Raw genomic sequence first — 24,950 nt, forward strand, 5'->3', positions numbered from 1 at the left:
CCTAGTTTGGTGAGATTCGGAGGTTTGACGTCTTCAGGATTCAGAATTCACTTCCAATTCAAAATCATTCAAACTAGGGCAATATGGGTATCAAAATGTCGGAAATCGCACGGAAAAGAGAGTTGACGACGTGAAAAGACAAAAGAAAGATGCGCGTTTTCAGAATTCAGAAGACGTCAAAATTCTGAAGCTCTTCTAAATCATGAAAACGCAATTTTCTGAAATTTTCACTTTGCTAACTTTGTTTTCCATGCGATTCCCGCCGTTTTGATAACCATATCGAACTAGTTTGATGGATTTTGACCTTGAAGAGAATTCAGAATCCCGAAGACGTCAAGATTCAGAATCTCACTGAACTAGGTCGATATGGGTATTAAAATGACCGAAATCGCACGGAAAAAAAAGTTGACGACGTGAAAATTTCAGAAAATGACGTTTTCAGAATTCAGGAGACGTCAAAAATCTTCTGAATTCTAAAAACGTAAAACGGGCTTTGATGAAGTCTGAAATTGACGGAAAATGAGGTCTAATTGGTTCCAGGACCTCGACACGATGGAGCAGAACCTGCGTGAATTCGCCGAGCTCGATTTTGAGCTCCGCGAGCAACAGCCAGAAGTGGACGCCGCGTGCAAAGCCTCGAAAAAGGGTGGAGCCCGGAATCCAGCAGCCGAAATGCTGTCAATCGAATGGAAAAAGCTTTGGCTGGATGCAATGGGTCTACAATCATCGTTGGATACTCAAAAAGCCCTTCTGGAAGAGATGAAACGACTGGAAGGATGGAAATGGGAGGACTGGAAGGAGCGGTATGTCGAATGGAACGATCATGCGAAGGCCAGAGTCTCGGATCTGTTCCGACGAATCGATCGACTCCACACTGGCAATGTGCCAAGACAAGTGTTCATTGATGGTATCATTGGATCTAGTGAGTTTTCTTTTTTTTTTGGCTGAAAAATTTGGCTTAAATTGAGATAGGGTGAGCTGAAATTGGCTGAAAATTCAGTCACAATTGAACGAGCTGAGATAAGCTTAAATGAGCCTAAATGAGCCCCCGGGGGCTCAATGACTGAAAATCCCTGTCGAAATTGAGCTGAAATAGGCTGAACAGCGCTAGAATATGGAAAAATTTGGTACATTCCGAAAATTGAAAACAATTGGGTTACGGTATCGATAAATATGAACTTTGGACCTCTGGGTTACGGTACCCGCCCCCCCCCCCACCTTCCTCTATTTAGTCGGGAAAATTGGAAAGTTTCAGAAATTTTGGGTTACGGTAGTTCATTCGGGCTTCCTCTTCTTCCTCTCGTGGACATCCGAACATCTGGACACACACACACACAGAAGTTCAACATTTTGGGTTACGGTACCTCTACTTCTGGATTTCAGAAACCTTAAAAAAATTGGGTCACGGTACTTTTTCGGGGTCCCTCTTCGACTTATTTTAGGACATCCGAACATCTGGACATCTGGAAACACCGAAAAATGACATTTTGTGGGTTGCGGTACTTTTTTCTCTTGGGTCCCTCTTCTTCCTCTTTTTGCGGACATCCGGACACCTGGACACACACAGAAAAATCTCTCTTTTGGGTTACGGTACTTGTTTCTTGGTGGTCTCTCTTCTCCCCCGTTTTCCCCCCATTTCTCCCCTCTCCAAAACGACCATTTTTAGATGTAATCCCGAACTCGACAATCGTCTATTCTAGTAAGTTTCGTGGAAGTTATGGAAATTTCAGTTTTCTGGAATGTCTGAAAAAAAGCTGAAAATTTCAGTTTTTGTGTCTCTTTTCTTCTTCTCCTCCTCCTCTTTTCTGGAATGTTCTCTATCTCTCTTCTATATCTTCTTTTCCGTTTTTTTTTTCAAATCTATCTGGGTATGCAAGTGTGCTCCGTTGTGAATCTTTCATTTTCAGTGATCTCTATGACTTCTATCCCCGATTTTCTGAGTTTTTATAATGTTTTTTTTTTGAAATCTAAAAATCGAGAAAATTTGGAAAAATCGGTTTTCCCAGAAATTGCTAGGATTGCTCATCTTAAAAAGTGCATTTCTTCAGAATTCCCAACGTCTCGTCTCGAAATGGAGAAGGTTGCCGATCGATTCGACAAGGGCGACGGGATGATCAACGCCAAGGAGTTCATCAATGCGTTGAGATTCGATTCGGCTAATGTGAGTCTTTTTGGCTTTGGCTGAAAATGGTTGAAAATGGCTGAAAATCATGATTTTCGAGTTGAAAATTTGGGTTTTTTGAGCAGAATATGCCTATTTTTGAGCTGAAATTTTGGATTTTTTGAGCTCAAAATGAGATATTTTCGAGCTCAAAATCGTCATTTTGAGCCCATAATCGTCATTTTTCAGCCGAAAATTGGAAGTTTTTAAGCTGAAATTCGGGTTGTAAGCTGAAAATTAGGTATTTTTTTAAGCTCAGAAATGAGATTTTTTGGAATTTTTCAGTCTTTTTTGGAATTTTTCAGTTTTTTGGAATTTTTCAGTCTGAAAATGGCCACATTTCCAGCCGAATCCAATAATGTTTTGCAGCGCAACGCGAAGCCCCAAACGGACACCGAGAAGATCACGCACGAGATCGAGCGACAGAAGAAGACGTGCAGCTGCTGTCAACCGTATCAAATTGAGAAGATCTCCGAGAATCACTATCGAGTGAGTTTCTGGAAATTTGAGCCGAAATGAGTCGATTTGGGTCATTTTAAAAAAGGTGGCCAAACTTTTGCAAGTAGGCTTTTCTAGGCCACCCCCCCCTCTTTTTTTTTGGCCTAGAACTGACCCATTTTGATTTCTAGGTCATTTTAACATGGTGGCCTAACTTTCGCAAGTTGAGTTTTCTAGGCCTTCATTGTGAAATGGCCTAGAACCCACTCCAGATGCAGGTTAGGCCATTACTAGCCAAATTACCATGGTGGCCTAGAAAACTTCACATGCAAAAGTTAGGCCATCACGTTGAAATGACGAAGTAATGGCCCTAACATGGCTCTGGTGGGTTTTTAGGTCGTTTTACCATGGTGGCCTAACTTTTACATGTGGAGTTAGTCCACCAAGTTAGAAGCCCAGCCCTGAAAGCGTTGACCATGCTGAAATAGCAGAAAAACCACACCAGGTGAATAGCTCATTTTCCGTGGTGGCCTANAAAACGCGAATTGCAAAAGTTAGGCCACCAATGTTTATGCCCCTACATATAATCTAACACTGAGCTAGTGTGTTTTTTCGCCATTCTAACATGGTGGCTTAACTTTTGCAAGTTGGGGCTTTCTAGGCCACCATCATCTTTTTCTTGGCTTAGATATGGTCATCGCCAAAAAAGTTGGTGGCCGAGAACACTTAACTAGCAAAAGTAAGTCCCCAATAGGAGCCACTTCTCTCTCTAATAGAAGGGCCTTCCAGAGGCCCCTTGGAACAATAGAACTGCCCTTCTAATAGAGTATGAAATTCTTTGCAGTTCGGTGACACACATATCAAACGAATGGTACGAATTCTGCGATCGACGGTGATGGTCCGAGTGGGTGGTGGATGGGAATCGCTGGATGAATTCCTCCATAAACACGATCCATGTCGAGCGAAGGGACGTCTCAACATCAATATGTTCCCAGAAGCACGTCCCATCAATGCATTAGATTCAATGAGGGCATTCACGAAGAATCGACACGCGAAGGAGATGCCACCGACGAGTGGAACGCCGGGACCGATTATGAAGATTCGAGAGAAGACGGATCGAAGTGTTCCGATGAGTGGAGGGCTGGGTGGAACTGCTGGGTGGGTGTAGGATGAGCAATTACAGTGTTCCCTAGAGTAATCTAGAAGCCTTCTAGAATCTTCTGGAATCGTTTAAAATCCACCAGACGTCTCCAGGAGGTTACAGTCAGGAGTTCCCAGCTACAGTCATCCAATGATTCTTGGAATTATCTGAAATTCTGGAAATTTCCACGACGTTTACTCTCTTTTCCATGCGATTTCCGACGTTTTAATACCCACATTGACCTAGTTCAGTGAGATTCAGAATTTTCACGTCTTCGGGATTCTGAATTCACTTCAAATTCAAAATTCTTCAAACTATGACAATATGGGTATCAAAATGACGGAAATCGCATGGAAACGAGAGTTAACGTCGTAGAAGTTTCAAAAAATTCCAAGGATCTTGGGATTACTGTAACTGGGAACTCTAGAGACTTCCAGATCATTCTGGAGCATCCTGGAGAGCCTTCTGAATCCAAAAATTGCACATCTTTAAACTCCAAATCTTTTCAGGTATACGGTAACAAGCAGCCCGGACCAACGACCATCGCGAATTCCACGTGCCCCATCTGATATGTCTGCTGGTCGACTGTCTCGTGTCGGAAGTGTGTCCAATTCCAGAGGATCTCTCCTTGACGGACCATCAACGCCTTCTAGACCGGAATCCAGGGCGTCGTCGGATGCTGGAGATAGACCAGCTGGACAAACGAGAATTCCGTCGTTGAGAGGAAGAAAGGGACAGAGGTAGGGGCAGTTTTCGGAATTTTTGGGAATTTCTTTCTATTTTTCGGAAATTTTCACGTCATCAACTCTCTTTTCCATGCGATTCCCGACGTTTTGATACCCATATCGACCCGGTTTGGTGAGATTCTGAATTTTGACGTCTTCTGAATTCTGAATTCACTTTAAATTCGAAATCAAAAGTATGGCAATATGGGTATCAAAATGTTGGAAATCACATGGAAAATAAAGTTGACGACGTGAAAATTTCAGAAAATGATGTTTTCAGAATTCAGAAGACGTCAAAGATTTCTGACAAAAATTCTAAATCCTAAAAACGTCATTTTCAGAAATGTTCACGTCGTCAATCTTCTTTTCCTTGCGATTTCCGTCGTTTTTATACCTCTATTGCCCTAGTTTCAAGAATTTGGAATTCAGAATTCAGAAGACGTCAGAATTCCGAATCTCACCGAACTAGGTCGATATGAGTATCAAAATGACGGAAATCGCATGGAAAACAAAGTTGACGACGTGAAAATTTTAGAAAATGACGTTTTCAGAATTCAGAAGACGTCAAAAATCTTTGACATCTTCTAAATTTTGAAAACACAATATTCTGAAATTTTTATTTCGTAGACTTTTTTTCATGTGATTTCCGACGTTTTCATATGCATATTGCGATAGTTTGAAGAATTTTGAATTTGAAGTGAATTCAGAATCCCGAAGACGTCAAAATTCAGAATCTCACCGAACTAGGTTGATATGAGTATCAAAATGACGGAAATCGCATGGAAAACAAAGTTGACGACGTGAAAATTTTAGAAAATGACGTTTTCAGAATTCAGAAGACGTCAAAGATTTTTGAAGAAAAGAATTCCAAATTTTTGCAGATACACTCCACAACATCAACATCAACCCGGATGTCCGTCGTCTTCTTCTTCGAAATAATTTCTCTAATTTTTAATTATTCGATTTTCTTCAAACCAAAATTTTCAAATTCCCACCACCGGATTCTCAGAATTCTCCCCCCATTCATCTCCTCTACAGTACGCGCCGCCCATCCCGTCATCTTGGGTTACTGTAGGTGGAGATTTTGTTGAGAAGGGATGGATTACTGTAGCTCTTTTTTAATTCTCTGTGATCCTTTAATTTGTTTCCCCAAACTGTCTAAAATTCGATTCGAAAAACCGGTACTCTTCTTTTCGTTCATTTTTTCTATGATCCAAAAATTACGATCCAAATTCTTTTGTCTAATTTAATTATTGTAATTAATTAATTAATTAATTAATTACTGTTATCACATGATTATGCCTTCTCTTTTATGTCTTTCTCCGCTTTAATTAAACTATCATAAAGGTAAATAATTTATTTTTAAAATTCGATTTTTTTAAACAAATATATTCGAAAAAAAAATTTAAAAATTGATTCAAAAAAAATCTCATTTTGAAGCTCTAAAATCAAGCAATTTAAAATTTCAGTTTTCAAAGCTCTAAACCTGAAAATCAATCTGTTATGACACATTTTCATTTTTCTTGAAAAATTTCGAAATTTTTAAAATTTGTCATATCTGGTTTCTTTTCAGAATTATTACCATAAAACATAATTTTCTGTTTTTCTTTTAACGAGAGCTTTAAAATGAGTATAAACATGACCTTTCTCGGACAACTTTGAATTTTCGACTTTAAAGGCGCATGGACCCTCGGAAAAATCAAAGTTGACCGAAATAGGTCATGATTATACTCATTTTGAAGCTGAAAACGCGGGAAATTCAAATTTCGTAGTTTCAAAAGTCTCTGACGTCATCAATAAGGTGCATTGCTCATCTTTCCCAGGAGGTCTAATCTGTCTCTTCACATCATAAACAATGGAAAAATCAATAATCTCTTTTTTGGATAAGGTCATAAAATCGATGATATTAGTGTCCCCAAAAAATCTCATATTCTCTAACTATTCCTTTCCAAATATGACGTCTTCAGAATCTCGAAAATTCCAAGATCCAGAATGTTTCGAATCCTTGAATTCTAAATTTCTGGAATCTCCAGAATCTGCGGATTCCGGCTTTCTAGGACCTCCAAAAGCTTCTTCTGAATCTCCAGAATTCAAGGATTCTGGTGAATTTCAAAACTACAGTATCCTCAATCCCCTTGGAATTGGAAATTTCAGTGCTGTCTCTCTAATTTTGACTCAAAAATCCAAAAAATACGCGATGAAAGAATTATTTTCGGAAGAAAACCAAGAGAACGACCCATTTGAAGAATTTGAGAATCATTTTTTGGTTTCAAGCTCCGCCCACCACCCGAATATTCTGAAAATGTATAAAATGAGCAATGACGACGAGGATGGAACATGTCGGTATTTTATGGAATATGTGGATTCTGGAAACTTATTCGAGAGGATTCAAGAGAATTTGGAGAACGGATTTTCAGACAAATTGGCGCTGAAATTTTATAGACAGTTGGTTTTTGGATTGGAGCATATTCATGGAATGGGCATTGCTCATTTGGATATTCGACCCGAGAATTTGATGTTGACCGGAGATGGTGAGTTTTAGAACTGGTTTTGAGCCCCCTCGAATTCGGAGGATTTTTAAGGCTTACTTGGCTTCTGGGAAAGATGAGCAATACACTCTATTGATGACGTCAGAGACTTTTGAAACTACGAAATTTGAATTTCCCGCGTTTTCAGCTTCAAAATGAGTATAATCATGACCTATTTCGGTCAACTTTGATTTTTCCGAGGGTCCATGCGCCTTTAAAGTCGAAATTCAAAGTTGTCCGAGAAAGGTCATGTTTATACTCATTTTAAAGCTCTCATTAAAAGAAAAACAGAAAATTATGTTTTATGGTAATATTTCTGAAAATAAACCAGATATGACAAAATTTGAAAATTTCGAAATTTTTCAAGAAAAATGAAAATGTGTCATAACGGATTGATTTTCAGGTTTAGAGCTTTGAAAACTGAAATTTTAAATTGCTTGATTTTAGAGCTTCAAAATGAGTATAAACAAGCCCTATTTCGCTCGATTTTGATGTTTTGAGAGTCCATGCGCCTTTAAAGTCGAAAATTCAAAATTGAGCAAAACAGGTCATGTTTATACTCATTTCGAAGCATTTAACAAGCTGAATTCATTTATATAAAATTCAAAGTTCTAGGTGAGAGTTGAAAGAAGCTATGGTCATTTTCAGTTTTTGGGCCATTCGCTTAATAAATTAAAAACTACCATATCTCATTGAGTTTTTGAGCAAGTCTTATGAAATTTAGATTTTTGAATTTCCTGAGTTTTCAGCTTCAAAATGAGTATAAACACGACTAAGCTGAGTACATTTTGAAATTTCCAAGTTTAAAGGCGCATGGACCATCGAAAAATTGAAATCGAGCAATATAGGTCATGTTTATACTCATTTTGAAGCATTTGACGAGAAAAAATCATTTCTGAAAGTTTCATCAAATTTTAAATGAAAATAAGATCCTTTCTTGTGTACATATCCTACTGTAACTTTCTTCAATTTAGCCCAAACGCCAAAATTTTTCTGAATTTTGAATTTAGCTTGTTTGGAGCTTTAAAATGCCTAAAAATCAGTTCCAAACTTTCAGAAATCCTAAAAATCAGTGATTTCGGCTTATCAGTTCGATTCAAGGATGAAAATGGCATCTCATCTCTTGTGGAACCTTCTGGAAGCGCCTTATATCGATCACCGGAATGTAGAAAATGCGCTCTAATCGACGGACCAAAATCGGATATTTTTTCAAGTGGAGTGGTTCTTGTTGAGATGTTAAATGGGTGTTATCCATGGGAAGAGGCGACAGAAACTGATGAGAATTATAAGAAATGGATCGATGGAATTGAGAATATGGGATGGAAAAATGCAGGGGAGCTGGTTATGGGTAAGATTTCTTGTTAGAACACTTTCTTAGCTACATTTTGCAGTTTGAATTTCAAAAAAATATGAGATTTAAAGAAAGTTACAACCTTTTTTTTGAGACTATGTCTAGTTTTGTCTGTAACTTCTTTCAAAATTAATATTTTTTCAAAATTCAAGCTGCAAAATGTAGATCTTTGAATTTCCTACATTTGTATATAAAAAATACTACTAGTTGAATTATGGTCCAAGCACTGGGAGGGCGCGAAACGGGCCGGTCAGTTGGAGGCCAGCAGGCGCCCAACGCAGCTTTCGGTTTAGCGCCCTCGTAAAACTGGGACCATGATTCAACAAGTAGAATTTTATATATAAAAACGTAGAACTTTTGAAAAGCTACATTTTGCAATTTGAATTTTCAGAGAATATTGATTTTGAAGCGAGATACAAACCGAAGAAAATAGGATGCACAACATTTGTTGAGATTTTTTGATTTTCTTTGTTTTGTTTTGGCTATAACTTTTTTCAAATTTTTTATTTTCGAACAAAATGAATTGAAAAATGTAGATCTTGAAAATTCCTACAAATTGATATATGATACATTATTATTTGAATTATGGGTCAAGTTCTGCGAGGGCGCGAAGAGCAGTTGAGGCTAGCGGGCGCCCAGCGGCGCGATCGTCTTAGCGCCCTCAAAGAAAGGGGACCATAATTTGCCAAGAAGTATTAAATATATAAAAATGTAGGTTTTTTTTCAAATCTACATTTTTTTCCACTTTGAATTTTTGAAAAATATTGATTTTGAAGAAAGTTACAACCTTTTTTTGGAGCTCTTGTTTTGTTTTGGCTATAACTTTTTAAAAAATTTATATTTTTCAAAAATCTAACTTGCATACTGTAGATCTTGAAATGTTCTAAATTTAAATATACAGCATAAGACTATTTGAAAAATGATTAGTTTCAAAAATCCAATTTTCCAGCATTCCTTCGCAAAATTCTCACCGACGACCCTGAAAAGCGTGCCAAAATCCAGGAAATTAAATCGGATGGATGGTTCCAGGAAAGCTACAGTAATCCGGAGAACTCGAGAAAACGGAAAATCGCCGAAAATGAGCAACAAGAAAAGAGGACAAGGTTAACACCGATTTGTAAAATTTGAACGATTTTTTTTTGAAAATAAATACGTATTTTGGGGATTACTGTACTTTTTTCGGAATTTAAGGATTATGGTAGTTGTCTAGCCACAATTTGCGCGTTGTCCGACCGCGGGTCTTGTCCCGACATGGTGGAATATGTGCTACGTCGTAGGACACCCTAACCATCCTAATTGGTCCAGACACACCTGCCTGTGGGTCCCACCACGATTTGCCTACTTGTGCGCGACCGCTGCCTATTAGTGTCTTCTCCCCATGTCAGATAGTTTATTGATTCTTGCCTCTTTTATATACTGTATTTTCTCCATTCTCATCTATTTGACTCTTAAAATGCCCTTTGCTCTACTCCGTTTCCCAAGACTTGTTCAAAAGGAAATCATGGAAAATTTGGATCCATTTGAGATGTAAGTATGTCCCTATCACTCAAATACAGTAATCTATTGAAGCCTTTCAACGATTTTTATAGAGTATTTTTTGCATTAAAAACCCTTCAGGAAATCCCATGAAAATCAGAAGACACTCTTGAAAGTGTCCTAACTCTGTCAGTTTTGCATAAAAATCGTTTGAACTTGGAAACTTGAGTTTGCCTTGTCATGAGCTTCAAAGTGAGTATAATCATGACCTGTTTCTGAAAACTTCGATGTTTGACTTTAAAGGCGCGTGGGGGTAGGCCAAAAATAAAAAATATCCAAATATAGTCCTGTATATACTCATTTGAAAGCTCATAACGAGCAAAATCCAAAAATATTAAAATTTCCAAATTCTCACATATACTAGTTGAGATACGGTAGCGAAACCTTCCAACCACAAAACAGGCTTGATAATTCCAATCACCGTATTTTCGTCAATTTTTGTTCAGCTTCAAAAATTTTAAAAGTTTTGAATTTGACTTGCTATAAGCTTCAAAATGAGTATGAACACGACCTATTTCCAAATGCTTCGATTTTTGACTTTAAAGGCGCTTACCCCACATTGAAAATCAAAATTTTCAAAACTAGGTCATGTTTATACTCATTTTGAAGCTCTTAACAAACTAAATTCAACAATATCAAAATTTCCGAAATCTCACAATTACTAGTTGAGATACGGTAGCAAGACCTTCGAACCCCAAAACATGCTTGATAATTCAAACCACCGTATTTTCGTCAATTTTTGTCCAGTTTCAAAAATTCTGAGGGCTTTGAATTAAGTTTGTTATGTGCTTCAAAATGAGTATAATCATGGCCTGTTTCTGAAAACTTCGATGTTTGACTTTAAAGGCGCATGGGGGTAGGCCAAAAATAAAAATTATCCAAATATAGTCCTGTATATACTCATTTGAAAGCTCATAACGAGCCAAATCCAAAAATATTAAAATTTCCAAAGTCTCACAATTACTAGTTGAGATACGGTAGCGAGACCTTATAACCACAAAACAGGCTTAATAATTCAAATCACCTTATTTTCGTCAATATCGGTTCAGCTTTTAAAATTCTGAGGATTTTGAATTAAGTTTGTTATGTGCTTCAGAATGAGTATAAACATGAACTATTTCTAAAAATTTCAAATTTTGACCTTAAAGGCGCATGGTAGGTCGAAAATGGTCAAAAATGAAAATCATCCAAATATAGTCCTGTATATACTCATTTAAAAGCTCTTAACAAGCTAAATTCAAAAATATAAAATTTTCCCAATTCTGACAAATACTAGTTGAGATACGGTAGCGAAACCTTCCAACTTGATAATTAAAACGGCTTGATAATTAAAACCGCCGTATTTCCATCAGCTTTGGTTCAGCAACCAAAATTCTGAAAGAATTAATTTTGGCTTGTTATGAGCTTCAAAATGAGTATAAACATGACCAACTTCTGAAAAACTTCAAATTTCGACCTTAAAGGCGCATGGGGGGAAAGTCGAAAATGGTCAAAAATCGAAATCATCCGAATGTAGTCCTGTTTATACTCATTTGAAAGCTCATAACAAGGTGAATTCAAAAATCGAAGTTTCATCGCCTTTGGACCCCTTGAAAATTGGCACTAGTCATGTTTAGGCTCATTTTGAAGCTATTGACGAGTAAAGTTAGTATGTTTTTTTTCAGACTCTACCTGTCCGAATGCTCAAAACTAGCTTTCAATGTTGCCCGGCTAAAAAACATGAAGGAATTCGGGCTAGAAATTGCTTCATCTTCAACCCAAATCCTAATTATTGGTCCGGATTTCAAAGAAGCCGTTGGATTCACATTTAAAAAATCGAGGTCAATGAATTCGATTCGTTATCTTCCCAGCGAGAATCCGGATAAAGACTTTCCAGATCTTTTGAAGAAGATTCTAGAAGTTTTCGGAATCTCCCAAGTCTTGTATTTCTTCACAAACGATTCCAACTTCCAACTTTTCGTCTCAATTTCGGAAATTTTGATTCAACGACAATGCAAAGTTGCTACATTGCATTTTTGGTTGAAACATGTGGAAGATAAGAAGAAGTTAAAGTATATATTGGATAATTTGAGGATTTCCGAGTTGCTGCGATTTCATTCTGATGTCAAATTAAGCTCAAATTTTGAATATATTCCTGGGAATTACCCAAAAGTGCTTAGCGTTGAAAACTCTTCTTGGTTTGGACTAAATCAACTGTTCTCAGCTGTCAAAAGCTCCTTAAAAGTTACAATTTCCAAATCATCGCTCACAATTCATGATCTTAACGAATTCCTTGGAAAATGGATTGCTGGAGAGATTCAAAACATGACAGCGTTCTCTATCTCTATAACTAGCAAAAATTTCATTGGAGACTCGCCGGTTCTCGGAATGAAACAACCGATTATAGGAACGCGGAATTGGCGGATGTAAGTTTAGCAATTTTCATTGAATTTTACTCGTTAAGAGCTTCAAAATGAGCCTAAACATGACCATAATTGGATAACTTTGAAATTTTGTCAACTTTGCATGGTCCCTAACTTTCTCAGTTTTGCTCTAAACCTTATGCAACTTACATTTTTGAGTTTGCCTTGTCATGAGCTACAAAATGAGTATGAACACGCCCTATTTCTGAAAACTCCCAATTTTGACCTTAAAGGCTCATGGGGATAGGTCAAAAATGAAGTTCATTCAAATATACTTGTGTTTATATTCATTATGAAGCTCTTAACAAGCTAAATTCAAAAATATAAAATTTTCCCAACGCTGACAAATAATTGTTGAGATACGGTAGCGTGACCTACCAACCCAAATAGGCTTGATAATTAAAACTACCGTATTTCCGTCAATTTTTGTTCAGCCTCAGAAATTTTAAAAGTTTTGAATTTGACTTGCTATAAGCTTCAAAATGAGTATGAACACGACCTATTTCCAAATACTTCGATTTTTGACTTTAAAGGCGCTTACCCCACATTGAAAATCAAAATTTTCAAAACTAGGTCATGTTTATACTCATTTTGAAGCTCTTAACAAACTAAATTTAACAACATTAAAATTTCCCAATTGTGACAAATACTAGTGGAGATACGGTAGCGAGACCTTCTAACCCCCAAACAGGCTTCATAATTAAACCTATCGTATCTTTGTCAATTTTGGTTCAGCTTCAGAAGTTTTAAAAGTTTTGAACTCATCTTGCCAAGAGCTTCAAAATAAGTATAAACATGACCTATTTCTAAAATTTTCAAAATTTGACCTTAAAGGCGCATGGTACGTCGAAAATGGTCAAAAATGAAAATCATCCAAATATACCCGTGTTTGTACTCGTTTTGAAGCTCATAACAAGGGAAACTCAGAAATATAAGTTTTATACAATTTGAAGCAAAACTGACCAAGTTATGACCGTTGTAAAGTTTATATAGCTTTTTTCAGTACCCTAACTTTGTCAATTTTGCTCCGAATTTCATAATTTTACAATTTTTGAATTAAACTTTTTATAAGCTTTAAAATGAGTAAAAACATGCGTATATTTGGAACTATTTTCAAAAATCTCAAATTTCGACTTTAAAGGCGCATGGGGGAAGGTCAAAAATGAAAATCATCCAAATATAGCCGTGTTTATACTTATTTTGAAGCTCATGACAAAAGGAACTCAAAATTATATATTTTTCAGAACTTGAAGCAAGACTGAAAAAGTTAGGGACCATACAAAAATTGCCGAAATTTCAAAATGCTTCAAACTTTGCCGTTTCGTCTCATTTTGAAGCTCATGACAAGCGGAATTCAGAAAAATAGGTTTAATCAATTTACTTACAGTAATCACGGAGTTATCTGTGCAAAAGTTCAATTTGGACGCTTGATCAAGAACATCAATGGAGAGGAAGCAGTCATTGAACTGATGTATAACAGATTTTTGTTCCTAGCTTCGAGTTGATTTTTGAAATCAATTTCTTATCATTTTATCATTTTTTTAAACGCAATTTGAGGCTAAAAATTTGAAAACCAATAAACATATTTATCCATAAATTAGAGGAGAAACATCATTTGGGTTTTCGTGAATCTTCAGAATACAAAGGAACATTACAATGAGAGCAATGAGCAAAAATGCGAGGAGTACTGTAGATTCCGAGTTCTTGAAGACGTCGGTGGGGTGTCTTCAGGTGATGGGAGGATGTAGACTTGGAAGTGACGGAGTTTTTTCTGCAAAAATAGATTCTGAAAATGGCTGAAAATCGAAAATTTCGGAAAATTTCAGATAATTCCAGACAATTTTTCTGGAATTTTGATAATGGAAACGTCGGTTTTTTTTTCGATGTTCAGATAATTTCCTTAATTTCAGCCGGACCTAATTTTTGGGGATTTTCAGAAATTTTTGAAAAAAAATGTTGAAAATTTTTTTTTGGAAATTTTCAAAAATAACTAGTTCTATAATTAAGTTTTAATTGACTAATTAACTCACCGCTGATGGTGCTTATCTCGGATAATTTTTGTTCAAACTCTATAGAACTTAATTTATTGAATTTGGCTTGTTATTAGCTTCAAACTGAGTATAAACATGACCATATTTGGAAAACATTGAAATTTCGATTTTAAAGGCGCATGGACCGCAAAAAATTCAAAATTTTGGAATGGCTTGTGGGTACTCATTTTGAAGCTCTAAACGTACTTAATTCAAATTTTTTAAAATTTGAGTTCGAACAAAAATTGAAAAAGTTATGGATGCTTTTCTGATTTTGAAAAAAAATCACTGAAAGTTAAAATGACCGTATCTCGACTAATTACAGTCCAAACTCAATAAAACTTAGTTTTTTGGATTTGGCTTGTTATTAGCTTCAAAATGAGTATAAACATGACCATATTTGGAAAACATTGAAATTTCGATTTTAAAGGCGCAGGGACCACAAAAAAATCAAAATTTTGGAATTATGGCTTGTGGGCACTCATTTTGAAGCTCTAAATGTGCTGAATTCAAATTTGTTAAAGATTTTTGAATTTATCAATATTTATTTTCAGATTTTCCAGATCAAATCAAATTTCCAGAACACAAAAACCACAATCGCAATTAATAATCCAAGCGCGCCGCAGGCGCGCCACCTGAATTTTTTGAATTTTGACGTCTTCTTTTTCGGCGGAGCCGGATTTTCAATTTTTGGAGCCACTCGAATTTTCTGGTGACGTCTGTCGAATTTAGGGGGTCCAGGATTTGTGGGCGGAGCCTAAATTTTTTTGTCAAAAAAAGTTTTTTTTTTTTTGAAATTCCTACCGTAATCACCGGTTGGTCCACAGATGCTAGAGATGAGGGAGCAACAGTACTCTGGAAATTTTTGGGTTACTGTAGGGAACGTTTGGCTACTGTACTACTCACTTTGTATTCGCGATACATTTTGGAGGAGAAAGAGAAAGATTATAAGGCTGAGCAATATACGAAAAATGAGAAAAAACAGGCATAAACACCTCGAATTCCATCCCTGGAGACCAATTGCTCATGGAAATAATTCACATCATATTCTTAGGATTTGTTATTGTTAGAGGTACTAATAGGGGAATAATGGGAAAATTAAAAGTACCGTAACTTTTTCAATTTTTGATCAACCTTAAAAAATTCCGAGAATTCAAATTTGGGACGTTAAGAGCTTCAAAATGAGCACCGACAAGCCGTAATTCCAAAAATTTTCATTTTCCGGGGGTCCATGCGCCTTTAAAGTTGAAATTTCGAAATTTTCAAAACTAGGTCATGTTTATACTCATTTTGACGCTCTTGATCAGACAAATTCAGTGAACTAGATTTTATTGTTTGGGCGAAAATTAGCCGAGATACGGTCATTTTGACTTTTCTCGGGGACATGCGCCTTTAAAGTTGGAAAATCGAAGTTTTTCAAAAATGGTCGTGATTATATTCATTTTTGACCTTTTGATCAGTCAAATTCACTTAACTGTATTTCATTTATTTTGGGTCAAAATTAACCGAGATACGGTCATTTTGATCTCCAGCATTATTTTTTCATCAGAAAATCGCCTATAACTTTTTCAATTTTTGTCGAAAAACTCATAATTTGTGATATTTACACTTGGGGCGTTAAGAGCTTTGAAATGAGCACCCACAAGACATATATCCAAAAATTTTGAATTTTGCGGTGGTCCATGCTCCTTTAAACTCGAAAATTCGAAGTTTTCCGAGTACGGTCATGTTTATACTCATTTTGAAGCAAATAACAAGGCTAGTTCAACAAAACACATTTCATCAAGTTCAGGCTTAAATGAGTCGAGATACTGTAACTTTGATTTTGATCCCCAAAAATTCGCTAAATCTCAAAAATCGGAAATCCACCCAGAAGGTTGTAGAATCTCAAAAAATACAAAAAATGTATTCTTTCCATATAGGTAATCGTTTTCTTCTTACGTCAATGGGTGTCAGAAGTCCAAAAAAAGGGGGCGGAGCCAAGAAAAGGATTCTGGACCAAAATTATTTTTATTCTGGATTTTCATTCCACTCGCTGAAAAATGGCAAACTCTCAGAAATCCAAGAAAAGCGGAAAAGTTAAAGTGAGTTTTTCGAAATCTTGAAATTTTGAAAATTCAAAGATTTCAGATTTGGACCAGCAAAGTGTATCCAGTGTATGCAGGTCAACCACTACCAGATATTCCAATGGGACCAACGTCGTCTTCAGAATGGAATTCGCTATCAAGATGTGATAAAACTATTATCATTACAGCGATAATTCTCCGTTTAATTGCATTTTCCATCGTTGCTTTTATCTATGTTTCTCATGCTGATAACAGCAAAAATCAATAAATCTATAAATTTTGAGTATTGGAAATGGATTTTGCTCGTTTAGAGCTTCAAAATGAGTACCCACAAGGCAGGATTCCAAGGAATTGGATATTTCGAGGGTCCATGCGCCTTTAAACATGAAAATTGGAGTTCCGACAAATATGGTCATGATTATACTCATTTTGAAGCTGAAATCAAAATACGTTCAAAAATATAACTTTCATGGGTTTGGAGCCAAATTGACCGAGATACGGTACTACTTTGAAGTTGTCAGCATTGTTTTTAAACCAGAAAATCATCGATAACTTTTTCAATTTTTGTTCAAGCATAAATATTTTGCAAAACTTGAATTTGGAAGGTTTGAAGCTTCAAAATGAGTATAAACAAGGCACAATTCTAAGACATTTGAATTTTCCATGCGCCTTTAAACCTGAAAACTTGAAGTTAGCCAAATATGGTCTTGTTTATACTCATTCTAAAGCTGAAATCAAAATGCGTGCACAACATTTTGTTTCATTGGGTTTGGACCAAAATTGACAGAGATATGGTAATTTTAATTTCCAGCATTGTTTTTCAATCAGAAAATCACTCATAACTTTTCAAATATTGGTTCGAACTCGAATTTTTTAAACGAATTTGAGTTGAGTGTATTTTCAGTTCCAAAATGAGTACCCACAAGGCATAGTTCCGAAAATTTTCAAATTTCCAGAGTCCATGCGCCTTTAAAGTCACAAAATTGAATTTCTCCAAATATGGTCATGTTTATACTCATTTTGAAGCTGAAACCAAAATACGTTCAAAAAATTAAGTTTCATAGAGTTTAGACCAAAATTGATTGAGATGCAGTCATTTTTATTTTCAGACCATTTTTTTTAAATCGAAAAATCGGCCATAACATTTCGAATTTTCTGTTCAAATCTGAAATTTTTGTTAGTTTTGAATTAAACACGTTTGAAGCTTTACAATAAGTACCCACAAGCCGTAATTCCAATAATTTTTATTTTTCGGCGGTCCGCCTTTAAAGTCGACAATTTTTCAATTTATCAAATATGATCTTCCCGGGACCAGCACCAAGAAATGCTCAAAAATCAAGGTTGTAATATATTAGGGCTGAAAATGGAAAATTTCACATTTTTTCAGATAATTGATGTCTCGAATGTGGCTCCTGGACGTTTCAGAACCACGACGTTTCAGAACTCGACAGTTCAGAACCCGACGTTTCGGAACTTTTCTGCATTCTTGTATAGTGGTTTTTGCACACCAAATGAGCATTGCTCATTTCAATTTTGTGCTCTTCTGCTTTTTTATTCGTTCTCATCTACCGTACTCCAAACAATGATAGGTTCATACTCGGAATCTCGCAAAAATGAGAATCATGTGCGCCGGAAAAATGTTTGCGTACTTCTAGGCATCGTTTTTGAAAATTTCAATTTTTTTTTCGATTTTTTGAGAGATTCCGAGTATGAACCTATCATTGTTTGGAGTACGGTAGATGAGAACGAATAAAAAAGCAGAAGAGCACAAAATTGAAATGAGCAATGCTCATTTGCATCGGGTTCGGAACTGTTGAGTTCTGAAACGTCGTGGTTCTGAAACGTCGGGTTCTGAAACGTCCAGGAGCCTCGAATGTCTTTGCCAAAACAATAAGCCGCGCCCATAAGGGGGAGTCCGTTTCTTATTCATTTAAAGGGGGGGGGGGACATGAAAAAATATTGTTCTCGAAATTTCGTTTAAATATGCCTCTCGAGGATTTGAACTTGTGAGGGCGATGATTGAGGGTGCGGCGCCGCTACCGACTGAGCCACGCGGGCAAAGAGAAAGCGGTCGCCCGATTGCATACATAAAGGCGAGGACGACAGCTGTACGCAGAGTGACATTAAGCGTTGTACACCGTCACGGTAGAATGCATACTCTAGCTACAAAAAAAACTACGAAAAATCTCCTGTCCCCCCACCTTTAATAATGTACCAAACTGCTAGACTTCAACTTTCCTATTTTTGTCTCTTTTGTCATGAAATGTTTTTATTTGTATAAAATTAGATTATTATCAAACTTTGTTTATAGAAAATGAAATGATTATATAGATGAAAGAAGGAGTGAGAATTCCAGGTTGAATCAATTTCAGCAGAATCTTGAGACGATTCGTAGAGTTCCATATCGATTTTTTCGACTTGAAGCTTTCTATGATTGTCGCTGGCTTGTGCATGCACCTCTAACATCCGGACTTTTGCATTTTTCTTCAATATTTTGTTCACAAGAAACGATGAGTATTCCGAAGTTTCAAGCTATTTCGTTGTAGAAAATTGTTCCAGGTGTTTCCGATGGAGCTTGATTTTCTCTGGCATGGAATTCTCCCTCGATGTCATTGGGTGATCCGTTCGATGTAGAGCTTTCCTGTAAAACAAAATTTGGTAGGATAATTATTGTAGTCACTTACATATCCGAAATCGAAAAATACTGGCAAACGACTTTCAGAGCTTCATCAGCGATTTCGTTGAGCTCATTCTGAAAATAATGACAATTTTCGAATTTTCCACCTTAAAGGCGCATGGATTCTTGACCTAAACTTGATGAAATTATTTCTGTCGAATTTGTCTTGTCGTTAGCTTTAAAATGAGTATAAACATGACCACATTTGTCAAATCTCGAATTGTCAACTTTAAAGGCGCATGGACCATTCGAAAATTGGAAATTTTCGAAATTGTGCCTTGTGGGTACTCATTTTGAAGCCTTCAATGTATCAAACTCAAATTCCTTGAAGAAATATTGAGTTTGAACCAAAATTAAAAAGATATTGATGCTTTTCTGATTTAAGAAATTTCTGAAAATCCAAATTACCGTATCTCTGTCACTTTTGGCCCCAGCCCAATGAAATGTAGTTTTTTGAACGTATTTTGGTTTCAGCTTCAAAATGAGTATAAACATGACCATATTTGGAAGATTTAGAATTTTCGACTTTAAAGGCGCATGGACCACCGAAAAAATGAAAATGTTTGGAACTATACCTTGTAGGTACTCATTTTGAAGCACTAAATGTATCAAACTCGAATTCGTTAAAAAATTTGAGTTTAAACAAAGGTTGAGAAAGTTACGGTAGTTTTTGCATATCCTCAATTGATGACTCTAACAATAACAAGGACAATTCTTAAGAATATGATGGGAAATAAATTTTTTTCACATTTTTCAATTATAATTTTTTTAAATGTATTCTTACCTTACATTCTCAGAAAAATTGAGAAAAATGGGCTACATTGTGAATATAGACATAGAATTTCAGAAAAATAGAGCTCGAAATTGGTTAGGCACGTACATTGCGCCAGTTGGAAACAATAATGAAATGGTTGGGACGGTGGAATATGAATGAGAAACATAAAACGAGAGACAATAGAGTGTTGGAGAGACGCAGACATTCGTCCCCTCTCTTTTTTTTTGCAGTGTCTCACCAGGACGCCAAAGGTTATGACATTTGGAAATTCGAAAATGATGAAATAGGAGACCAGAAAACCATTCATATCAATTTGAAAGATGAAAAATTTCAGGATTTTCAAGTTTAGCCCTTTAAAATGAGTATAAAATGAGTATAGGATCCTATTTTTGGAGATCGAAAAATTCCTACTACCGTATCTCGGTCAATTTTGGTCCAAATCCCATGAAATTAGATTTTTTGAACGTGTTTTAGTTTCAGCTTCAAAATGAGTATAAACATGATCATATTTGGAAAACTTCTAAATTTCAACTTTAAAGGCGCAGGGACCCGCGAAAAATGAAAATATTTTGAATTGCATCTTGTGGGTACTCATTTTGAAGCTTCAAACCTGCCAAATTTGAGTTTTGCAAAATATCCGAGTTTGAACAAATACTGAGAAAGTTGTGGATGATTTTCTGATTGTAAAAAAAATAACGCTGAAAATCAAAATGACCGTATCTCTGTCAATTTTGATTCAAATTCCATAAAACTAAGTTTTTTGGACGTATTTTGATTTCAGCTTCAAAATGAGTATAATCATGACCATATTTGTCGGAACTCCAATTTTCATTTTAAAGGCGCATGGACCCTCGAAATATCCAATTCCTTGGAATCCTGCCTTGTGGGTACTCATTTTGAAGCTCTAAACGAGCAAAATCCATTTCCAATACTCAAAATTTATAGATTTATTGATTTTTGCTGTTATCAGCATGAGAAACATAGATAAAAGCAACGATGGAAAATGCAATTAAACGGAGAATTATCGCTGTAATGATAATAGTTTTATCACATCTTGATAGCGAATTCCATTCTGAAGACGACGTTGGTCCCATTGGAATATCTGGTAGTGGTTGACCTGCATACACTGGATACACTTTGCTGGTCCAAATCTGAAATCTTTGAATTTTCAAAATTTCAAGATTTCGAAAAACTCACTTTAACTTTTCCGCTTTTCTTGGATTTCTGAGAGTTTGCCATTTTTCAGCGAGTGGAATGAAAATCCAGAATAAAAATAATTTTGGTCCAGAATCCTTTTCTTGGCTCCGCCCCCTTTTTTTGGACTTCTGACACCCATTGACGTAAGAAGAAAACGATTACCTATATGGAAAGAATACATTTTTTGTATTTTTTGAGATTGGCAAATGTTGAAAAACAACCTTCTGGGTGGATTTTTGATTTTTGAGATTTCAACATTTTTGGGATCAAAAGCTTAAAGTTACAGTATCTCGACTAATTTTTGTCTAAACTTGATGAACGCAGTTTTGTTGTATTTGGCTTGTCTTTAGCTTTAAAATGAGTATAAACATGACCTTATTCGTCCAAAGTCGATTTTTCAACCTTAAAGGCGCATGGACCACCCGAAAATTTACATTTTTTAAATCCTACCCTGCGGGTACTCATTTTAAAGTTCGAAACGCGTCAAACTCAAATTCCATCAAAAATGCGAATTCGGACTAATTTTGAAGAAGTTAGGGGCAATTTTCTGATTTTGAATGAGAAACACTGAAAATCAAAATGACCGTACCGCTGTCAATTTTGGTCCAAACCCATTGAAAATTAGTTTTTTGAACGTATTTTGATCTCAGCTACAAAATGAGTATAAACATGACCATATGTGGAGAATTTCGAATTTTCAACTTTAAAGGCGCATGGACCCCCGAAAATTCATAATTTTTGGAGTTGCGTCTTGTGGTTACTCATTTTGACGCTCTTAACAAGCAAAGTTCGAAAATGCAAGAAAATTTGAGTTTAAGCAAAAATTGAAGAAGTTATGGATGATTTTCAGATTCAGAAAAAATTATTCTGAAAATTAAAATGACCGTATCTCGGTCAATTTTGGCCCAAGCCTGATGTAATCGAAATTTTTGAACGTATTTTGATTTTAGCTTTAAGATGAGTATAAACACGACTATATTTGGAGAGCTTCGTGTTTTCCGGTTTAAAGGCGCATGAACCCCCGAAAATTCATAATTTTTGGAGTTGCGTCTTGTGGGTACTCATTTTGACGCTCTTAACAAGCAAAGTTCGAAAATGCAAGAAAATTTGAGTTTAAGCAAAAATTGAAGAAGTTATGGATGATTTTCAGATTCAGAAAAAATTATTCTGAAAATTAAAATGACCGTATCTCGGTCAATTTTAGCCCAAGCCTGATGTAATTGAAATTTTTGAACGTATTTTGATTTTAGCTTTAAGATGAGTATAATCATGACCATATTTGTCGGAACTCCAATTTTCATGTTTAAAGGCGCATGGACCCTCGAAATATCCAATTCCTTGGAATCCTGCCTTGTGGTTACTCATTTTGACGCTCTTAACAAGCAAAGTTCGAAAATGCAAGAAAATTTGAGTTTAAGCAAAAATTGAAGAAGTTATGGATGATTTTCAGATTCAGAAAAAATTATTCTGAAAATTAAAATGACCGTATCTCGGTCAATTTTGGCCCAAGCCTGATGTAATCGAAATTTTTGAACGTATTTTGATTTTAGCTTTAAGATGAGTATAAACACGACTATATTTGGAGAGCTTCGTGTTTTCCGGTTTAAAGGCGCATGAACCCCCGAAAATTCATAATTTTTGGAGTTGCGTCTTGTGGGTACTCATTTTGACGCTCTTAACAAGCAAAGTTCGAAAATGCAAGAAAATTTGAGTTTAAGCAAAAATTGAAGAAGTTATGGATGATTTTCAGATTCAGAAAAAATTATTCTGAAAATTAAAATGACCGTATCTCGGTCAATTTTAGCCCAAGCCTGATGTAATTGAAATTTTTGAACGTATTTTGATTTTAGCTTTAAGATGAGTATAAACACGACTATATTTGGAGAGCTTCGTGTTTTCCGGTTTAAAGGCGCATGAACCCCCGAAAATTCATAATTTTTGGAGTTGCGTCTTGTGGGTACTCATTTGGACGCTCTGAACAAGCAAAGTTCAAAAATGCAAGAAAATTTGAGTTTAAGCAAAAATTGAAGAAGTTATGGATGATTTTCAGATTCAGAAAAAATTATTCTGAAAATTAAAATGACCGTATCTCGGTCAATTTTAGCCCAAGCCTGATGTAATTGAAATTTTTGAACGTATTTTGATTTAAGCTTTAAGATTAGTATAAACACGACTATATTTGGAGAGCTTCGTGTTTTCCGGTTTAAAGGCGCATGGACCCTGGAAAATTCAAATGTCTTAGAATTGTGCCTTGTGGGTACTCATTTTGACGCTCTTAACAAGCAAAGTTCGAAAATGCAAGAAAATTCGAGTTTGAACGAAAATTCAAAAAGTTACGGTAGTTTTTATTAACTGAAAGTCGAGTTTTGACTCATTTTTATTGCTTCTTGTTGGAAAAAAAGAGATAGTAAGCAATTAAACTAGCTAAACCAGAAAAAACCAATAAAATAGCTGTAATAGAACTGCATTCATCGAAAAATGTGGATGTTTCTGGGTCCTCGGATTCAGAATCAGCCATTGGCGGGGCTGTAGACGGATGGATTTTGTTGGTGGACATCTGGACAAACAGATGGACATAAATTAAAGAAGTTATTAAGAAATAGGATTACCTGGATAGATGTTGCTGGTAAATTGTTCATTTTAGCAAAATTTGGAATAAAAAAAAGCAGAAAACTATTTTTCTGGAATTTTCTAAATTTATATACTGGGCAGTGACACACCCGCTCGTATCAGACATAGGCGAAAAATGTAGTTTTATGGTCTGTTCAGGGAAATTGGTTTTTTGAACTTTTTTTCTTTTTGCTCAATGAGCTACAATCTTGGGAAAAATTGAATTTGTAGTTATACTTTTAAGTCTGACACAATTAGAGCTTCAAAATGAGCCTAAACGTGCCCTAAAACGGGTCCAAAAATCACTAATTTGTGTGTTAAAACTTTTAAACCACACTAAAAAATCAGCAAAAAAAAGAAAAAAGCATAAGCCCAATGCGGGGCTCGAACCCGCGACAACCAGATTAAGAGTCTGGTGCTCTACCGACTGAGCTAACCGGGCGGCGACAGCTAGGGAAAACGAGAGCGTATAAGAAGTAGCGGCGCGGACGAGACAGAGAGGGGGAGGAGGAGGCGCAGAGAAAGCGCGCTCACGTGTGTGGAGGGAGGGCGCTTGAAACTTAAAACTCTGTAACTTTCGTGAAAATCGCCCAATTTTGAAAATTCTAACTGCAAATTGTAGGACTTAAAAAGCGCTTTAAATTCATATACAATTCATGTAACTTCAAATTTTCCCAGCAAGTGAAAAATGCGAATAACCAATGAGACCCAAAAACAGTGTTAAAACTACCGTATCTTTTTCACTTTTCGTCTAAACATGAAAATTCTGATTGATCTGCGTTCAGGAAGCTTAGAGCTTTAAAATGAGTATCCACAAGGCCTAATTAAAAATTTTAGATTTTGGAATTTTTTTGGTCCATGCGCCTTTAAATCTGAAAATTCTGAATCAGGTCATGATTATACTCATTTTGAAGCTCTTGATGAGCCAAATCCACTTAACTATATTTCATTGAGTTTGAGAAAAAACTAACCGAGATACGGTAGATTTTCATTTTTTGTATTTTTTCGAAAATCACAAAATTAGCCACAACTTTGTCAATTCTGGTCCAAAATTGAATTTTTCGCTATTTTTGAATTTAGGACGTTTAGAGCTTCAAAATGAGTACCCACAAGGTATACTTTGAAAACTTTTTGATTTTTCACTTTTTGGTCCATGCGCCTTTAAAATGCGACTTTTTGACACAAGAAGAACTTTATTTATTAGGCACCATCGAAGTTGATTTTTTCTGTTGTTGTAGATTGATACATATCACATTTTGAGAGGTAATTTTCAGCGAAAAAAATGAATTTCAGAAAAAAAAATTTTTTCTGAA

The 24,950-nt window shown here is 35.9% G+C and overlaps 3 protein-coding genes and 1 non-coding gene across 4 annotated transcripts in view; 3 read left to right on the forward strand and 1 right to left on the reverse strand.

Moving 5' to 3' along the window:
• The window catches only part of CBG15811, a gene marked incomplete at both ends in the record, with an annotated part of 27,036 nt that extends 21,632 nt beyond the window's left edge, over positions 1–5,404 (forward strand). The window contains 7 exons of the mRNA XM_045241453.1: positions 541–922; positions 1,667–1,699; positions 2,049–2,161; positions 2,531–2,650; positions 3,444–3,763; positions 4,250–4,480; positions 5,347–5,404. Coding sequence (XP_045095829.1) covers positions 541–922; positions 1,667–1,699; positions 2,049–2,161; positions 2,531–2,650; positions 3,444–3,763; positions 4,250–4,480; positions 5,347–5,404 — 1,257 coding nt within the window. The remainder of the gene's footprint in view (positions 1–540; positions 923–1,666; positions 1,700–2,048; positions 2,162–2,530; positions 2,651–3,443; positions 3,764–4,249; positions 4,481–5,346) is intronic.
• Positions 5,405–6,419: 1,015 nt separating this feature from the next.
• Positions 6,420–13,787, forward strand: CBG15809 (the record flags this gene model as incomplete). Its single annotated transcript, XM_002640500.1, has 5 exons — positions 6,420–6,996; positions 8,051–8,341; positions 9,294–9,447; positions 11,545–12,285; positions 13,670–13,787. 5 exons carry the CDS (start codon positions 6,420–6,422, stop codon positions 13,785–13,787), a joined length of 1,881 nt encoding a protein of 626 aa, XP_002640546.1.
• A 2,567-nt stretch (positions 13,788–16,354) lies between these two features.
• CBG25420 lies at positions 16,355–16,646 on the forward strand (the record flags this gene model as incomplete). Its single annotated transcript, XM_045241454.1, has 2 exons — positions 16,355–16,396; positions 16,443–16,646. The coding sequence occupies 2 exons, from the start codon at positions 16,355–16,357 to the stop codon at positions 16,644–16,646; spliced, it is 246 nt and encodes an 81-aa protein (XP_045099755.1).
• Positions 16,647–24,006: 7,360 nt separating this feature from the next.
• CBG28739 lies at positions 24,007–24,079 on the reverse strand. Its single transcript has one exon. It is a non-coding gene (tRNA).
• Between the last annotated feature and the right edge of the window lie 871 nt (positions 24,080–24,950).

Source organism: Caenorhabditis briggsae (genome assembly GCF_000004555.2).
Source record: "Caenorhabditis briggsae complete genome, chrI, whole genome shotgun sequence".
Classification (NCBI taxonomy): Eukaryota; Metazoa; Nematoda; class Chromadorea; order Rhabditida; family Rhabditidae; genus Caenorhabditis; species Caenorhabditis briggsae.